The 20,165-nt window shown below is 36.7% G+C and overlaps 1 protein-coding gene across 1 annotated transcript in view; it reads right to left on the reverse strand.

Moving 5' to 3' along the window:
• Positions 1–20,165, reverse strand: part of SPHKAP (SPHK1 interactor, AKAP domain containing) — a 120,692-nt gene that overhangs the window by 41,394 nt on the left and 59,133 nt on the right. The window contains exon 3 of the mRNA XM_061191283.1: positions 1,039–1,098. Coding sequence (XP_061047266.1) covers positions 1,039–1,098 — 60 coding nt within the window. The remainder of the gene's footprint in view (positions 1–1,038; positions 1,099–20,165) is intronic.

Consider the following 20,165-nt stretch of genomic DNA (forward strand, 5'->3'; position numbering starts at 1 on the left):
ATCACTGCTGAAACAGTTTTGTTTCCATGAAGATCACGTTAATCAGAGAAATGAGTAGGAAAAAAATGCTGTTAAGTTATAATGTGTCTTTTCTATGTCATAAAGTTTGATGGAAACACAGTTCTTAAGATGCCAATTGCTTTGGTCCTTCCTGCTCTCTCTTTGATGTACTCTGCACCATAATTCCATCAAATGAAATTATACGTACAATTTCTTTTGAAGATCTCTCCAGTACTACACAGATGAGTGATATTTTGGAGCTCAGTGGAAGTCAATAATAAATAATCTGTATGGGCAATTGAGCTGGAGAAGCTTCAGGTGCAGCATTGTCAAGAAAAGAACATTGCGGGAGTAACTGAGTAACTTCAGGTCTACCACACTGTGATAATCAAGTGGCAAATGGTGTGCTATTATGCATTAAAGAGTGTTACACCAAATAGTGAAATCAAATCATCTTCAGCTTCGGGAATGAATCCTTCCCACTGTACCCACAGGCTCTAGTTCCGAAGGATTGAGTGGGCCTTCAAGTTGTTGCATGTTGTCAAGGATTTACATCAGGATCTTACAACCTTGGATGAGCTTGGAATATTTAGCTGCTGCAGAGTGCAAAAAGTTTGAGTCCCAGATGAGTGTAGGGCTAGGAAACTGAGGTTAGATATAAAACATTTGATGAAAGCAGCAGGAAGGAGCAAACCAGAGGGAAGAGCTAGCTGGTATCAAGAGGGTTTTGCAAAAACCTTGGAAAAGTCATCACAGACAGAGTGTTTGAGAGTGGAGAAGGGGAGAGTAGAAAAGCCACTCCTAGGCACTGGCGGGCAGGAGAAAGCGCCTGTCTACTGGGGAAAGCAAGTTTCACAAATATAAGGAGGGCAAACTGTGTAGGAAGGTGGCTGGAAAGGGGTCAGGGAGATGGGCTGTGATGAAACCACCTAATTAAAGAGTCTCCTACAAAGTGAGCATCATTTACGTGGAGTCACGTTAGTTCTCTCGTCAGTACAGCCAGTCGTTGAAGTGAGTTCCCAGAGAGCCCAGTGCTACCTGCTGCAGGTGCTCTGTACTGCATGCATCCTTGTTCACATCCACGTTCACAAAGCAGACCTGGGAAAGAGGGCAAATACTGTCAATTAAGTGAAAATCATGACAGTCATTTTTGAAGAAAGCAGGAATTAGTTTGGGGCAAATGATTAGAGAGTCGTACATATTTTGTACAGTTGATCTGGCCATCTTACCTTTGGGCGTCTGCACCCAATTCCTACTCGTAGTTCCAACTGATCCCACCAAATGCCCTCCGTCTTTCATGGCCCGACAAACCAAACAAAGCCCCTTTGTATAGAACCAGTGTAACAGTCCCAAGAAAATCTTCAGGTTTATAAAGTGTTGTCAAATCTCATGAAATAGGAAAAAGACTTGTAATACTCTCAACCTCTGTTTATAATTGCAACAAACACTTCTTGCTATTTCCCTCTTTCCTCTTATTTCCTGCTCCCTTTCTCCACCCACTTTTCATATCATGTACAATCAATGGATTTCTCTGTCTCATTGTTTTAGTTAATTTTAATGTATTTCATCTTGTTGTAGAGTTTACCTCTTCTGTAGCTATCTTAAATAAGTGTCTGAATAAGTAAGAGTATGAAAACAACAGCTACAAGATTAAATAATAATTCAGAGCAACAGTAAAAGAATTGTACAGTTTAAACACATCACATAGATTAAACAAACCACCATGGGCATTCAGATGGGAATGGTGAGAAGAAAATTTTAAGAAAATTTGCAAAAAGACGAGATATTGAGAGATGAATAGGATTTTGGTGGGTAAGGAAAGAGGCTGACGTCCCTGGGAGGTCAGATAGTATGAGTAATATTTGGAGGTAGGAAAGTGCAATGCACTGTAAAGAAGCAGGGAGAGAGTCTGGTTGCAGCAAAGTCCTGGAGAAAGAAAAGTGTTAGAAATAAGGTCTTGGAAGGTTCATGTTAAATGAGGTCATGCAAATGAAGTTTTACAATATTTTACTAAAAATCATTCAAAGGTTTTTATTCCTAACATGTCGATTTGATCATACAAAACTGGATGAGAACATTAATTGTCTGGGTATTTAGTCAGATGTTTGGACTTAAGTAGATGCCTGCAAGCATAAGGGGGCTTCTGATTTCAGTTAGTCATTTGAGGTCATGGTTTCTTAGAGTCCATTCTTTTTCTTTTTGAGGGAAAAAGAACATAATTGAAAGATTTTGGGAAAGGCCTTAAAAACTAAAATAGTTATATATTGCTGAAGTGTAAAGATCACTACTGACTTCATCCCAAGTATTGGGAGATTTCTTCAAGTTTCCTGGGCTCAAAATATCTTTGCAGTGCACCCTACAGTATTTGCTTCTTAAGAGTAACTCGATGGGCATTTGGGGCAAGGAAGGGCATGAAATGCCACCCTCACTCTCATTCAGAGGTTCTCTTCTTTTGGGTTAATAAGATGGGTAAACAGGGAGGATTTAGGCCTGAGTCCTTTTGCAAACAATGCAAATGGAAGCATAAATAGTAGGTGATGCTTGGAAGGGGTTCATGATCTAGAGGAGTTTGAGAATATTCATATAATGATAGTTACTTTGCCCTTGGAAAATTGGTTCAATATCCATTAGTACTCAGGGACTTTTCTTTACATGCAGCTGGGATGACAGTTATTGAATTGATTAGACAATTTTCCATTCACCTTAAAGAAAGGTGCATTACCTGGCCCCTGGGCACCACAAAGCTCTATTTTCTTATTTCCCAGTGGGAGAGGGCAAAGCAGAGAGACCAAAGAAAAGCATCTATAATAACCATTTATCTGCCCACCAATATTGTCTTTAGTTTCTGAAGATGAACAATTTTTTCATTAATTTTCTGCTACAATGTGAAACTCTACCTATATTTGGAGGAAACCCTCCATACTTGCTAGCTGGGCCAAGACCAAAACAAAGCAAGACATAAACCAACCACTTGCTTATATTTAGTCCGTATTTATTTCTGCATCTCGGTGGTAGGGGAGGTTTTTAGGGCCGGATGTACATCCAATTTTAGGAGACGTTCCTTTTGAAAAAGAATGATGAAATTCAAAATTCTAAATTAGATGTGAAAGTGAATATTTATTTATTTAGAAGGAGAAAAGAAATCACAAAAAAGTCTCAAATTTAAAAAGACTGACAATAGAAAGCCCAGAGATAAACCCACATACATATGGTCACCTTATCTTTGATAAAGGAGGCAAGAGTATACAATGGAGAAAAGACAGCCCTTCAATAAGTGGTGCTGGGAAAACTGGACAGCTACATGTAAAAGAATGAAATTAGAACACTCCCTAACACCATACACAAAAATAAACTCAAAATGGATTAAAGACCTAAATGTAAGGTCAGACACTATCAAACTCTTAGAGGAAAACATAGGCAGAACACTCTATGACATAAATCACAGCAAGTTCCTTTTTGACCCACCTCCTAAAGCAATGGAAATAAAAACAAAAATAAACAAATGGGACCTAATGAAACTTAAAAGCTTCTGCACAGCAAAGGAAACCATAAACAAGACGAAAAGACAACCCTCAGAATGGGAGAAAATATTTGCAAACAAAGCAACTGACAAAGGATTAAACTCCAAAATTTACAAGCAGCTCATGCAGCTCAATATAAAAAAAAAAAAAAAACCCAATCCAAAAATGGGCAGAAGACCTAAACAGACATTTCTCCAAAGAAGATATACAGATTGCCAACAAACACATGAAAGAATGCTCAACATCATTAATCATTAGAGAAATGCAAACCAAAACTACAATGTGATATCATCTCACACTGGTCAGAATGGCCATCATCAAAAAATCTACAAACAGTAAATGCTGGAGAGGGTGTGGAGAAGAGGGAACCCTCATATGCTGTTGGTGGGAATGTAAATTGATACAGCCACTATGGAGAACAGTATGGAGGGTCCTTAAAAAACTAAAAATAGAACTACCATACAACCCAGCAATCCCACTACTGGGTATATACCCAGAGAAAACCATAATTCCAAAAGAGTCATGTACCCCAATGTTCATTGCAGCACTATTTACAATAGCCAGGACATGGAAGCAACCTAAGTGTCCATCGACAGATGAATGGATAAAGAAGATGTGGCACATATATACAATGGAATATTACTCAGCCATAAAAAGGAAAGAAACTGAGTTATCTGTAGTGAGGTGGATGGACCTACAGTCTGTCATAAACAGTGAAGTAAGTCAGAAAGAGAAAAACAAATACTGTATGCTAACACATATATATGGAATCTAAAAAAAAAAAAAAAAAAAAGTGGTAATGAAGAACCTGGGGGCAAGACGGGAATAAAGACGCAGACCTACTAGAAAATGGACTTGAGGACACAGGGAGGGGGAAGGGTAAGCTGGGACAAAGTGAGAGAGTGGTAGTGTATATATGGAACTATATACACTACCAAACGTAAAATAGATAGCTAGTGGGAAGCAGGCGCATAGCACAGGGAGATCAGCTCGGTGCTTTGTGACCACCTAGAGGGGTGGGATAGGGAGGGTGGGAGGGAGGGAGACGCAAGAGGGAAGAGATATGGGGATATATGTATATGTATAACAGATTCACTTCATTATAAAGCAGAAGCTAACACACCATTGTAAAGCAATTATACTCCAATAGAAACGTTAAAAAAAAAATTGTAAATCTACTATACCCCAATAAAAATTTAATTAAAAAAGAAAAAATAAAAAAAGACTGACAAATGCCACAAACATGAGAACTTTCAGAAAAATGATATTTTAATGAATAAACTGCCCAGTACACCCCCATGATACTTTTTCTCTATATTTTTGGCTCCATACTCTGATCATCTCTTCATATAAAAGCAGTTTTATGACATCATTTTCTCTAGAGAGAATAGAAAGATAATTCAGTTCTTTAATACTGTTGATTTAAGTTTTTTCAGCTTTGCAAACTTTTATTGATAATATCTTATACATTTTCTAGGTGTTGTCAAATTTAGTGAGAAACCACTACATAATTTCTTTCATATATGGCTTGTTATATATTCATTAATTTTAATACCATTACAAGTCTGTGCTCTACAAACATAAAAATTTGGATAAATTCTCCTTTGTTTGATTCCAATTAAAAAAGAAAAAAAAAGTTCATGGTTCATTTATCATTTTCAATGCTGTATTATCCAATTTCCCACCAGGAAAGGACTTCTGTGTTTTCTAGGCACCAAAGAGAACCCAATCTTGTATTTATAATTTTACATGTTTGGTGACTGGAAGAGTTCTCCACAGACTAGCTTCTGGCACATAAAACCTTGTTTTCTCTTCACTATTTTATGTTTCTGGTATTGGGGATGGTAGGACAGCTCATATTGTGAAACCGTCTCTGATCTAAAATCTTCATGCCGCAATGTCTGGCTGAGTCCATGATGGGAGCATTCAGAAAGCCATTCCTACATGTGGATGGCTAGCAGTCACTTAACTATACATGAAAGTGATGTCAAGCAACATAAATATATCTCCTGTAAACATTAATCTACTCAATTTCCCTAAAGCTAGACCGCACACATGTCTGTGGTCACTCTTTTGACCCTCCACATGAGAAGAGATAAGATGTAGTGAGAGTCTGAATGGAAAGACACAATTGCAGTTAAAATGTCTTCACTTTGAAAATCACACAAACATACAACCATGTGAGTACCTGGGAGTGGGTTCTATGCAACCAAGGAGCCCTGAATTTTAAGCTTTGATGGTTTTACAGTAAGTGCCCTTCATGGTGAAATGGTCTCTGTGGTGAGAATGCTCTTAGCTTGTGCTCACTGTCTATGACCGTGGGCTGTTTACTTGAGATTTAGCCATCTTCCGTTGCTGAACTCCAAGTGGAGAGTATAAGACAAGACTCTGTCCAGAAGGGCTGGGAAATGGTGGGTATGGGGTAGCGGTTGTGTAGGTTGATGAGGGGACTAAGTGCCCTACATCTCCGAGGTTTATGGCTTGGTGCCAGGTGCTGAGAAGACAAACAGGTATTTTTCTTGCTCTCAGGGAGTTATGGTCTGCTGAAGGCAGAATACATCTCTAAAACGATGAACATGAAATGTTACAGAAGTGACAGGCCTGTGTGTTGGTGAAGGAAGTTGGGAGAAGGGAACCCATCACAAATGGCATCTCAGAGAAGCTGGATTTGAAGTAAGCTTGGAAGGCAGGCAGGACACACTTAAAAGCAGAAGAGGGAAAATGACACTAACAGTGCCTGGATGGTTTTTCCCCTGATCAGCACCTGTTGAGTAATGGTAAGAGGCTCTGTTTTAAGCACAAGCTGAGGAGAGGGAGAAGACAGAGGCTGTGAAGTCCAAGGCGAGAGAAGCTTCCTTGAGAAACTCCAGAGTGAGATCAAAGTGGGTGGACAAAATGCCTTTCTTTCTGCACAATAAAAGACTCTGGTAATAATAGCAGACTTTTAAAAGAGTCAAATGAAAGAGGAAGTTATAATTTTGTGATACAGTGTCTGTGCAGTAAGAATTGAGGGAGCCCTATGGATTAGAGTTAGGTATTTCCTTTCTTACAAACGAGGCCGCTTCCATGTTATTACAGGAGGATATAAGGAAACTTGGTAATGGGAAGTTAAAATTTCTGGAGGCTTAGGGTGAGTGTTATGTGTGATTAAAATATTAAAGCCTGGGAGATTATTCATTACAGTTTAATGGGCTGAGTATTGAAAGGGGTCCCTCAGGGTCTGGAAAGAGCACTGTGGGCAGGGGGGTTGAGGCTGTATGTCTGAGACATCAGCCAGTTAGGAATAAGACATAATTACTCTGTGTTGACTCTTTGTCTCAATCTGGAGTGATGTTATTGAGTTATCTGTAAAATGCTTGAATGTGCAAATCCAAATATGTCAAATGATACAGAGAAAGATTTTTTTTTAAAGTAGGTATGTTTGCTTAATTACCTTTGTTTTTAAACACAGTTCATTTCCTTCAGCCTTGACTAGATTATTAGCTCATGAGGGCAGATCCTGGTCATTACTGTATTCTTAGTGCTTACTATAGCTTGGCATTTGATAGATGCTCAATAAATCCTTGTTGATAAATGTACATGCATGAATGAAGTGAAAGCACTGTCACAGGTGATAGGTGTAATAATTGTTATTTTAAATAAATATTTTCCTTATTTATTACATAGTTTTCTTCCAACAAGTATGCAAGGGATTAAATAGAGAAGTTATCGGAGAATTAACTGGGCTAATATTAATCCAGCTATTGATATTGTTTAAAGTGCTTAGATTGGCTTCTTTATCCCATGAATAAGGATTTGCTAAAAAAATAGAAATAGGCAAAAAGTTGAGAACCATAATTGGTAATAAATACACATAAAAGATATTAACTTTTTTCTTGGACTGAAAGCTCCTTTCTCTTCATATAAAATACATTCCGCTCTGTGTCTGCACACGCCCTTGTTCAGAGCATCTGCAAACGTATTCGGCCGTAGCAGATGAAAACACAGCATCATCACCGAGAGAACACAAATATCTCTTTTCTTGCCTAAAGGCTAATTTTGTGGTTGTCCATAACTTTTAAATTCAAAGCCTCTCTTCTGTCATTATTATGGTTTTAAAATGAAATGTTACAGGAATAAGAATCACTGAGAAAATGATGCCACTTTATGATTTTGACTTTTAAATAATCTAATAAAATATTCTTCAAAGGTATTCATAAATAGTTAACATTTTAATGTTTGTAGGCAACACACTGTTTTCTCTGTTTAGTTTTTATAGTTTATTTAGTCAAGCAATCTCAATTGTTTATTTTACCTATAAGTCTAGTTTCATAAATGGAGGACCACGTAGACCTGTTTAAAAATAAAATTTTACTAGGATGGTTTATTAGATAGTGATATAAGATATATTTTGGTAAAAAACTACTATGAGAAAGAGGTTAACCTTAAACCCTATTAAAATAAGAAAAAATAATTTTAAGTGGATTGTAATTCATAACAACTTTTGTAAGTTAACTGTATTTAATAGTTTTATTTCAATACAAATTAAGTCAAACAAAAACAATACTAATACGTAACGTAAAAAGTTCATGTTTGACTCTTTGAATTGACCCACAGAAAAAGAACTGGTGATGATTGTCAGGCTCAAACTTATATTGTATGTGGACAGTTTTATTTTATCATGTATTCATTTCAGTCAACATTTTGGATTGTTCAGATAGTCAAATGCAACAGTCGAGAAATGCCATTGCATATCGCACTCAGTAAAGGCAAATCCTGTGCAAAAGGATATACGACAATGGAGTTTTAGCCCAGGATGTGGGACCTTTGATTTTCTTTCCTGGGTATGTTTTCATCTCTCCTGAATTCAGCTAAAATCTATTAAGGAAATCATTCTTATGGAGATCCTGCTTAGAAAATGTTAAAAAACATGATGTCAAATTGCCTTTGGCATCCAGGCATTTGAATGTTTACTATGACCAAGTATATACTTATGCATTATCTTAAAAGAAACCCAATTCCTTATTTCTGCAGCTTCTAACAATGCGGCCATCTGGCCATGTGGCAATGACAAGATCTCTTAATTTGGTGGTATTAAAATGCTGATCCACAAACCTTTCAAAGTAAAAATTGCTTCCTTTCTTCCCCCAACCAAAAGTCTTCAGCTAGATTCAGGATCCAGGACCAAAAACATCTTTTAAAGAATATGGCTTTTTCCCTATTAGTACTTTAGGCTGATGATAACTAAAATGGCAATTTATACATCAATGTTGTTATGTCACAAAGCTGTCAGATATTTTGGAACACACTTGACTATTTGGAATGATACTGCATTGGTATCCAGTTATTATTGCTTTGAAATGATTGAAGCAATCACACAAAATGAAATACGAAGTTTTATTTACACTTGAGACAGTCAAACCTTTCTGCTTTTTTCATTGTCAATATTTTTTAAAAATAACTTTGAAATGCTGTTTGGGGGTAGCTATTCAAGCAGTTTGTGATAAGAGACACAGGAAAAGGCATAGAGATTTCTGAACAGTGACAGATATTTTAACTAGCCATACATCAAGCCAATTTTATTGCTAACCTAAAAAATACATTATAAGTAAGGATGCTACTCAAGATTAATTGCTTATTTTCCCACAATTTTTGTTGTTTTAAAAGACATTTCTTTTGGAGCAAGAGGATAAACTTATATGCAATATCTGATGTACATTTACCAGATAAAGAACACATGGTATTTATTTTAAATTTCCATTTTAAAGATACTCTTTATTGAGATATAATTCATGTACCATATGACTTATCCATTTAAAGTGTATGCTTCTATGTTTTTTTTTAAGTTAATTGATTTATTTTTGGCTGTGTTGGGTCTTCGTTGTTGCACGCGGGCTTTCTCTAGTTGTGGCAAGAGGGGGTTACTCTTCGTTGCGGTGCACAGGCTTCTCATTGCAGTGGCTTCTCTTTTTGTGGAGCATGTGCTCTGGGCCCATGGGCTCCAGTAGTTGTGGCTCGTGGGCTCTAGAGCGCAGGCTCAGTAGTTGTGGCGCACAGGCTTAGTTGCTCCGCGGCATGTGGGATCTTCCCAGACCAGGGATTGAACCAGTGTCCCCTGCATTGGCAGGTGGATTCTTAACCACTGTGCCACCGGGGACGTCCCACTTCTATAGTTTTTAATATATTCACAGAGTTGTGCAACCATCACCACAATAAATTTTAGAATATTTTTATCATCCACAAAAGAAAATGTATTATTAGCAGTCAATCTCTATTTCTCCCCAAATACCCTCTCTCTAGCCCTAGACAACAACCCATCTACTTTCTATTTCTATATATTTGCCTATTTTGCACATTTAGTGTAACAAGAATCATGTGTTTTAGAAACAAAATATATATTTTTTGGTGACTGATCAACATAATGTTTTTAAAGTCCATTCATGTCATAGTATGTAAAAAGTTTGTTTTTTATTGTTAAATAATATTCCATTGTGTGTATATATACATATATACACACATATATTGCATTTTATTTATTAATTTATCAGTTTATGGATATTTGGGTTGTTTCCAAGGAAATATTAATTTTTCACAATCTCCCCTGGTAACTGAGGATTTGGGAATCATAAGATGATTTTTGACTGTAATTTTTTCATCTCTCATCTTGGCGATGAGAGCTTTCTCCTGTCACGTCTTCCTAATAAAAAGGGGTGATCTTAAGGAAAAATGATGCCCAAAGATGGTGGGGGCAGGGATGAGTCAAATTTCCCTTAGAACAGGGTTTATCTGGAAGTTTTATCTTTTTTGTATGTTAAATTGAAAGGAAAAAGAATACATTAGACCTGGCTCCATCTTGCTTACTTCTTCTCTCACAGATGTTATTTAGATTATTAATACACAAAGAGCTGAGATACATTCCTGAACTCTCAGGAGTCATGCCCTGGTATAATGCAGGCAAAGAAGAGTCAAATGCTGATCTACTATCAAGTAGATGAATTATTATAGACATCTCGGTTGATGGTGGGGTATCTTCTACTCATCAGCACACTTCTGTTTTCTTTCTGATCAAGATGATTTCTCAAGTCTTCGCTTTGCCTACTGTAATTAAGCCAAGTTTCAGAGAGTCACACAGCAATCACTAGCATGTTTAATAGGGAAAATCTTTTTTTCTGGGGTACATGGAGCATGTGTCGGGGAGGGGAGTAGTCAGAGGATTTATGTCTTCTGATAGATGAACAGCACCTCAGGAGGTGGTAGATGAGATATGTTTGCTGATCCTAAAACATGTCTAGAACATGAAATTCTTACCTGTTATCAAGTTAAATATGACGGTTCTACACATCTCACTCTTCAAAATTCGTTGGGCTCAAACTGCTGTTTTTGTGTTTAATAAGTTCTTACCACTCTCTTGGATGCCTTCAGTTCAAAAGGTTAACTCTACTTAATCTGGATAAGCATCCTCTAGCAAAAGAATGATTGAGGGAGCAGGGCAGTCCCTGAATCATGGAAGCCAGGAATAACCCAGATCCTCAAAGTCTATGAACAGCCGTAATAAAAGAACTAACAACAAAGAACTGAAGAAATAAGTAAGCTATGCAGCAGAAAGCCACCTAATTTTCAAAGCTTTCAAAATAATCCTGTTTTCATGTAGAGGACACAGTCATTGTTCAGAATATTAAAATTTTATAGGTTTTACCAAATAACAATGGAGGAAATTCCAGACACAGTAAATGGGACAATATGCTCCCCATATCTGGCTGGACCATTCTCTCATCTTTGAGGCACAGTAGTGTAGAAATGACAGGAGGATGTGCTCTGCCTACAGACAAGCTTAGCTTCAAATCCTGGCTTCACCCCTTAACAGTTTGTAGTCTTAATAAACCATGGAAAAAATGGTGATAATAAAATATATCTGCTTTGCAGAATTTCTGTGCAGATTAGATGAAGTACAAAATAAACAATATCGGAGCAAACTGGATGACACTTTATTGCTTTCTGTGTTATAGTCTGTAAGGGTGAACTATTTGAAATTGTTGCTCTTTAATTTTTGCATACAAAAAAATTTCATAAGGTCTCACCTAAATAACCTAAATAATTTGAGGTAGAATATTTATAAAAAACAGCTATTTATGAGTGTAAAGCAATTAAAATTTGGTTCCTTGCATGTAACTACTTCCTCTGCTACCCAAATCTTATTTACTTGGTATAAATATTTGTTTTAGTTCAATTATGCAAACATTTTTTACTGATGAAAAACATTAAACTATTTTTTCTAAACCTTTATTTCTTATGTTTGGAACCAAATATATACAAGTACAGTGTGTTACCTTATTTTTCAGGGCTATAAAACATTTAATTAAGAAATGCCTTCATTCTTGTTCCCAGAGGTGTTTATGACTTAATTCATCTAAATACCTGCAACTGTTATGGGTGATGTTGTTATCATGTGTCATAAAACCAGTAGATGATTGCAACAGACATGAAATAGGGAACCATTTCATGAATATGAAAGTAAAAAAAATTATAATTTACAGCAGAAATGTGGACATGTTAAAAACATGAACCACTGCTTAATCATCATCGCTTATTTAGTTCCTTAATAAGAATAGTGCTGTTTGAGAGAACTTATAGATCTAGAGAGAAAACAGCCTCTATTCTTAGAAATAAAGATCTTTAATGAGAATGAATAAACACAAACTTTTACACATACAGATCAACCATTTGAAGCCAATGCATGATTTCAATTTCTCGGTGCAGCGTATAAAAGGATACAAGGGTTAGCTTTATTTTAAAACATTTAAAAAGTCAGTTGAGAATGTGCTTTTCATCAGTATTGAAACGCTAATCAGTTAATTGACAAAAATCTTCCTCCAGGCATGATGAGACAATTCAACTTTGACTATGGCATTAGAATGAAATGCTATAGATTTGATAAACTGAACATGAATTGCATATTGAAATATTGCATGGTTTTAAATTTTGTAGAATTTTATGTTTTAACTCTTCAACTAAACTTCCATAAAATTATTTCTCATTTTTCGCCTTTAAAGTAATAAAGTTACCTTTTTCCTCTTCTTAAAGTCATACATATTTGCACAAAGAAAATGTAAAAAGTGTAGAAATTGATGTTTGTAGTCTTAGTAGCTCAATTATTTTAGAGTAGATGAAAGGCAATTTAAACACTTAAAATCACTGGGAATAAATGATAGTGAACCTAATTTTAAAATGCAAATAATTAAACCAAACTAATAAATAACTCCAAACTTTACTTCAGGGATACTTGAGCAAACACTTGTACCTCTTCAGTAATTGAGATGCTGCAATTCCACTGGCATACGTAAAATGGATAAAGAAGATGTGGCACATATATACAATGGAATATTACTCAGCCATAAAAAGAAATGAAATGGAGGTGTTTGTAATGAGGTGGATGGAGTTAGAGTCTGTCATACAGAGTGAAGTAAGTCAGAAAGAGAAAAAGAAATACAGTATGCTAACACATATATATGGAATCTAAGGGAAAAAAAAAAGGTCATGAAGAACCTAGTGGCAAGACGGGAATAAAGACACAGACCTACTAGAGAATGGACTTGAGGATATGGGGAGGGGGAAGGGTGAGATGTGACAGGGTGAGAGAGTGGCATGGACATATATACACTACCAAATGTAAAATAGATAGCTAGTGGGAAGCAGGCGCATAGCACAGGGAGATCAGCTCGGTGCTTTGTGACCACCTAGAGGGGTGGGATAGGGAGGGTGGGAGGGAGGGAGATGCAAGAGGGAAGAGATATGGGAACATATGTATATGTATAACTGATTCACTTTGTTATAAAGCAGAAGCTAGCACACCATTGTAAAGCAATTATACTTCAATAAAGATGTTTAAAAAAAAAAGTATGAAAAACAAAAACTCAATATCAACTGCTGAACTTACATCCTGATTGATGCTACACAGGGAAGTGAAGTGATAATTTAGATAATTTAGTCCTCAAATAAAGCTGCTAATGGGACAACGGTACTTTTTCTTCTTTTGAAAAGAGCTGTCTGGATTGACCATCTACATTGATGAAAGGCATCAGAAAGTGGTTTTCAGTTCTATTTCACTGGGTCTCTAAGAACCACTTTATTTGGCCTGCTCTGTATCTACATATGAAGTCATTAGGTCCAGGCACGTATCTGAATTACCGCTCCCAATAGCTTGGATTCCTGGAGCCCTTCAGAGACTCATTAATGTAAAAATGTTCTAACAGACTGGCAAGTGCTTAGATGTAACTTGCTTTTCAAATACATGACCATTAAAGTCAAGCCCTTGAAAATTGGGGTTCTGAAGTCTGTCATTTCCACACAATGAATAATTAGATAGTCAGATAAAGCAATTAGAAACAAAAAAAAATTTGAGAGAGAATATCTATTGTTCTGAAAAAGATAAAAACTAGTCTTTCACATTTGTTTCCTTTGACAATGATTCTGATTAATTACAAAAAAAAAAAAAAATCCGCGTTTCAAACAGACTTTCTGCCTGATGAACACTGTTTTTTGTTTGTTTTTGTCTCTGTTGGTAAAACTGACATATATCCTGATTTCTGGCTCAGTTTCCAATTTGCTTCCTTGAACTTTTTTCATTTAAGGCAATGGCTTCTGGAAAAATGGCCTTTGTAATGAGGTGTTCAAGTTAGCTCTGGCTATTAACAAGATTTGGCAAATCTCTGCACTTAAGCTTTGATTATGGGATCAAGTGTTTGAAATAGGTGACTCAGAAGCTCTTCAAACACTTTATATCCTCGAACCACTCCAGAAATCATTGACAGCAACAGAGCAGGAAAGTATTTTTTTGTTTTGCTTTGTTTTTAAGCTTCATATTTCAAGGTTTCTGACTTCAATCATGGAGAATTAAAAAATATATATCATTATAGTTTCCTGTCTGAGATCCCAGATGTCAGCTTTCAATTGAAGGATACTATGAATTGCTTACTTTTACCCTTTGGAAAGCCTCACAAAGTCCCCCCTCTCTGTGCAAGAGGAGCTAGAACCATCTGGGCAAGGACAGCTTGAGCCTTGACTTTTGTTCCTTTGTAATGTACAAACCTCATCATTATACCATGTCTGTTGCCAGCTAACATTTTCCCACTTGAAAGGAAAGCAGAATAGAGCATAAAAATATTCTTGGGCTTCAAATTGGTCTTGTCAAATAAATTTTTATTTTACTAGGAGTAAATAAATAAAAATTGGAATTCTAAGTTGAAAAATCATTTCACTCAAGAATCTGAAGACATTGTTCTGATGTCTTCTATCAATCGCTTCCGACATTGCTGTTGAACAGTGCTATGATGTTCTGATTCTTTATCCTGCTAGTGTGGCTTATTTATCTTATTAGAAGACATGATAATCCTCTTTGTTCCTGGTATTCTAAAACTTCATGATGTTAAGAATGGGTGTGGATCTTTTTCCCCTTGGCATTAGCCTATTCTCTGAACTCCCTTAAGCAAAATACTCAAGTCTTTCAGATCTGAGAAGTTGTCTTATGTTTTGATTATTCTGTCTCCTCTACTTTCTGTGTTTTCACTCTACCACTTCCATTAGTTGAATACTGGATTTCTTAAATTGATCTTCAGACTTTTAATTTCCCCCCTTTTTTTTTTTTTTTTGCATTTCTGTTCTCCTTTCTGGAAGATTCCCTTGAATTTATCGTCCAACACTTCTATATTGAATTTTTAAATTTTAACTCTCACAATTTAAATCTCCAATCTCCCTCTCTTTTTATCATTGCTTAAAAGAAAAAGTCTTGTTCTTGTTTTGCCCTGTTTTTCTTATTTGATGATAAACATTCTAGGTGTTTACTTATTTATTTATGGAGGGATTACCTTTGTTCTTACACCTTTGTTTATTTCTTTTGAGTCTTGCTTGTCTATTTTATTGCTCTTTCATGTTAGAAGCTTTTAAAAAACTCTGTCCTCTGTTGTACATTTTATACTTAAGAGTGATGAACTAAAACACTGATTGGAAACCCCTGAGTGCTGCTTGTTAATTAGTGGATTTCTCTGTAGGTTGATTGGATGGGGCCAGTCATATCTTTGGAAGACCTGCTTACTATCAGAATGTTTAGGTTTTTGTCTTGCAATCCATCTATTTCTCCAAAGAGGAATTCTTCAATTTATTGCTTGGGGTGTGGGTGTTACAGTTCTGGTTTCCTGTATTCTTGCACCTTGGTGGCACAAGGGGTTGGAAGGAGTGTCATATCACCTAGTGTATGGACTTTTACTTAAACTCAGTTTTCAATACTGTGATTTTCCCTTGTATTTCTCTGGAGCCTGGCTTATTGTCACTATGGAATAAACATTCAGTTCCATCAATTTATTGAAAACCTATTGGCTGAGTACCTACTATGTTAGGTACTGGGAGTGTGATGAATAAAATCCTCTTGCTGAGATGGAAGGGATGGTGGTCTCTTGTATAGGACCAGAGAGGGAGTTCAGAGTTCTAACTCTTCTTTACACAGACTGTCAATGAACATTCTTATTTTCAGCCCCTCTGCCTACTTGTCTCTACCATGTTTATTACCTAATTTCTAATAGCTGAATTATTTCCCTGATTTTAAAATGAGAATTGACTTGGTGTTCTCCTCTGAAGTCTTGGTGTTCAGCATTCTTAGTTCTCCTACAGTCAATTTGGTTTTTATTTTCTGAAAACTTGGCATATCTCACCTATCGTTCCATTCTCTGTCCTTTTGGCTTTATACTTCTTTTATTCTACTTTCATTTAAGTGTGGTTTTAGGAGGGAGATAAATCCATGTATTTAATCATCTATGTTTAATGGAAGCATTCCAGACACCTCTTTCCATCAAAGACAAAATTTCTCCAGAACTGAATTTTGGTGCCAGCTATTAAAACTAATAAAATTTTCTTCAATTATTGCATTGAGGTGATTGCTTTGGCAGCAATGGGGAGAAAGAAATACAAAGGAAATCACTGGATACAGGCAGTAAAAGTGGCCAAGGTAACAGAATGGAAGGGAGTAAAGAGGCGTTTCAGAGACAGCCTGGAGAAAATGATGACTACATGGGTGTGAGTGAGGGAGAAGTGGCAAAAAAAGTTCCTATTGACTTTTTTGTTTTTACCCTGAGTTATTTGGATAATAATAATGCCTTTCAGATAAAATACATAAGAGGTTAAAGAACAAGGTGTTTTCTTCGGAGGAGAGGTAGATGATAAAGAGGAAAATTCAGGAAAATTGTAAGAGGTGGACATTGCAATGGATTGAGAAGTGGTTAGGAGAAAGTAGTAGCAGGTATAGAATGATATATTGAGAAGTTTAGCAATAAATCACTTAATTATAAACTGTTGTGATTGGTAAATTTAGAGATTATCTCATTTAGTTGTGCTCAACTGGGAAAGGGAAAGGAGGGGAGGAGATATGAGAATTATCTACGGAGCTTCATAAAATATGCATGTTTAGTTCCAGGCTAACCTCTTCACTGGGTTTTAGGCATAAGCATTTTGAAAAAGGTCCCAGTTGATTTTGATGTATACTTGGAGTTAAAAGCCATTTATAGATAAGCAAATGGAGGTTCAGAAATGTTAAATATTTCATCCAAAGTTCTTTGAGTATAGTGAGAATTAGATCTGGTAATTAACATACTGGAGTTTCAACTACCCTGTTCCAGGTGGGATAAAAAGTTATTGTACAAAAAAATGACTTGCCAGGGTTGTGGAATAAAGGGAAGGGTAGAAGAGGATTTAATAGAAAGGAAACGGAAACCCAATTTTTTCCTAGAGTGATCAAGTCAATGGGGAGGGTGATATGGAGAAGATGAGAAGGAGAGGATAAATGGTAGAGTAACCGGAGTAACAGAAAATGACCATACTAAAACTAAATGGTAAACAAGGCAAAAATGATAGTTTGACTATGAAATGTCAAATAATAGTGCTATCTATTGGCTCCTGGGATTTTCTATTTCACATTGGGGAAGGTTCATTCTTTGTCACTATTCTCTTACACCTGGAGGGGAAGCCTCAAGGAACAAGGTGGCTGGTAGGGGAGACTTCAATAACTTACTCTTCTTTCTGATGACAGCTTGGAGGCTCTCTCTTTCCTTGTATCTACAGTGAGAGTAGAGAAGATTAACAGTGGTGACAGTGGAATCTCAAGTGAGAGTTCCAGCTCAGAGGCTGGAACTGGGGCACCTTTCCTCAGCGGGTGCTATATGCATACTGATGACAGTGATGATGTCGGGGCTCCCAGTGGTGGGAGCTGAGGCTGCCACCTGAAATCTATTGCTCCCTTGCAAGCTCTACTCTATGGCAAACCTCTGTCTCCTGCAAACACCAACAGTACTATTTAAGGGCTTAAGCACAATTCTTGGAGATTCCATGACCTTAAATTGCTACTCCAGTTCTTTTGGGTACATTGCTATGTGTCTTCAGCAGCCCAGAGACCCCAGGTGTGAGAAACAGCCAATGCGAGTTTGATGAAATAGTTCTGATGCTGCCCACTGGATGGAGTCTTATTTGTTTTGCATACTTGATCTCCACATTCCATCTTGAAGGGTAGGATGAAGGTAGGAAATGGGACTACATTTATTTCTTCTTATCTTTTGGACCTCTTAAGAACTACCTCCTCAAAGTGAATTTTCCTGATCATCCTGTTCTTGTCTCTTATGGCACCATGTAATTCTCCTTTATAGAGGTTATCACAATTTGCACAAGCTTTAATTCTTTCCTGTCTTTTTTCCCAACCAGAAGATAGATTCACAAAGAGTGGGACTGCTGTCTGTCAGTGTGTATCCTGCATCTATCAAAGTGCATGGCACAGCAGATGTCCAGTAAACAGCTGCTAAATAAATGAAGAACAACCAAGTCCAATTTGACTGGGAACTATGTTATAATGAATCTTGGCATAATCTGGTGGGACCTGCTTTCCTTAGGCACTGAAATAGCAATTCTCATTCTTTCTGACCTAAAAGCTTCTTAAAATGTTTCTTTTTCACTTTAAATATGAACAAGAGAATAAAGTAAATAAGCAAAAAATAATATCTCTAATCTTCAGGAGGTATTATATTGATATATAAGGATGGGCCAGAGGAAATCATATTTCCACAGGGAGTAAACACAGTACATAAAAACTTGCTTATGAAGTATTGGCAAGTGTACTTTTAAGTCAATCATCAGGCAACTTTGAAGTATGAGTAGGCAGAATTACCTTCACACTCCCTGTGGCTTGCACTAGATAAGCCTCTTTTACTTTGAATGGCTGCATGTGTGTATGTTCAGGAATATTTTAAGGTGGGTTGTTCTAGCAGTATTCCTGAGAGTATCTTAGATGGCCCCCATGGTTAGGAAAGAAATAAAATTATAAATAATCAGTGCTTAAAGGCACATCTGACTTGTTCAGTGGACTACGGAAATTGCATCAAACATCTGCATTTGACAACGTAAGCATATAGTCTCAAATACCACTGCACAGTTAGGAAGGCAGGCATGACTGAAAGTAGAAATTGACTTGACTTAATGTTCTACCTCTTTCTTTAAAATTATCTTGTATACCATACATGAAGAAAATGTTCTGATGTTCTTTACAAGTATTCTAAATTATCTTTAAAGAGCATTTTATTGAAAAAATATGCTAAAAATTGTGCCATATGTAATGAATATTAAAGAAGCCTTTTTATTCATATAACTCCTATTATTCACTCAAAATACCTTGACATGTATCAATGAATGTACAATATTTTTATTGAGCTAGTAAGCAAAAAATTCTCTAATGCAAGGCAAAATTCAAGCAAGGCTGTTCCATTCAAACTAATTCCTTTCCCAGTGTTCTCCATTTCTACATGCTTATTTGAAGTTCAAACTTATGAGTTGTTTCATTCTTGAGAAAATATTTGAGTTCCTATGAAAGTAATAACTGTGAAATCAAAACTACAAAGAAGAGTCCATGGCTTCAGAGGGTGTGTGCCGGACAATACTGAACAGATAGAGGAGGAAGGGGAAGGCTTCCTGAGGAGGTGAAGTTTGAATGAAGATCTGAAAGCATTAGAGGTGAAGTGAGGGCATAGATGGAGGATGAGGGGAAAGACAGTAAGTTAGGAGAGGGTTCTGGGCAGGGAACAAGTAACATACACCAAGGCTTTATAACTAGAGGGAGCATAGTGCATTTAAGAAGTTGTAAGGAGAGTGGTGGGAACGTAGGGAGTGAGCAGATGAATGGTAGACTCTGAAGCCAGAAGAATGAGAACGTTTCAGAGAATGTTGGACTTTGGAGGGAATTTTAAAGACCTTGTCTTTATCTTGAATGCAATGGAACCCTGGTGAAGAGAAAGATCCCCAGATAAGGAGAGACATAATTATGTCTTAGTCAGTTTGGTCAGCTGTAACAAAAACTATAAACTGGATGGCTTATAAACAATAGAAATTTATTGCAATCCCAGTGGCTGGAAATGTGAGATCAGGGCGCCATCATGGTCAGATTCCGGTAAGAACCCTCTTCCAGGTGGGAAATAGCTAACTTCTCATTGTAACCTCACAAGGCAGAGAGCAGAGCCGAGGAAGCCAACAAATGCATGAAAAAATCCTCACCAGCACTAATTATTAGAGAAATGCAAATCAAAACTACAATGAGCTATCACCTCACACTGGTCAGAATGGCCATCATCACAAAATCTACAAACA

Source organism: Eubalaena glacialis, chromosome 1 (genome assembly GCF_028564815.1).
Source record: "Eubalaena glacialis isolate mEubGla1 chromosome 1, mEubGla1.1.hap2.+ XY, whole genome shotgun sequence".
NCBI lineage: Eukaryota > Metazoa > Chordata > Mammalia > Artiodactyla > Balaenidae > Eubalaena > Eubalaena glacialis.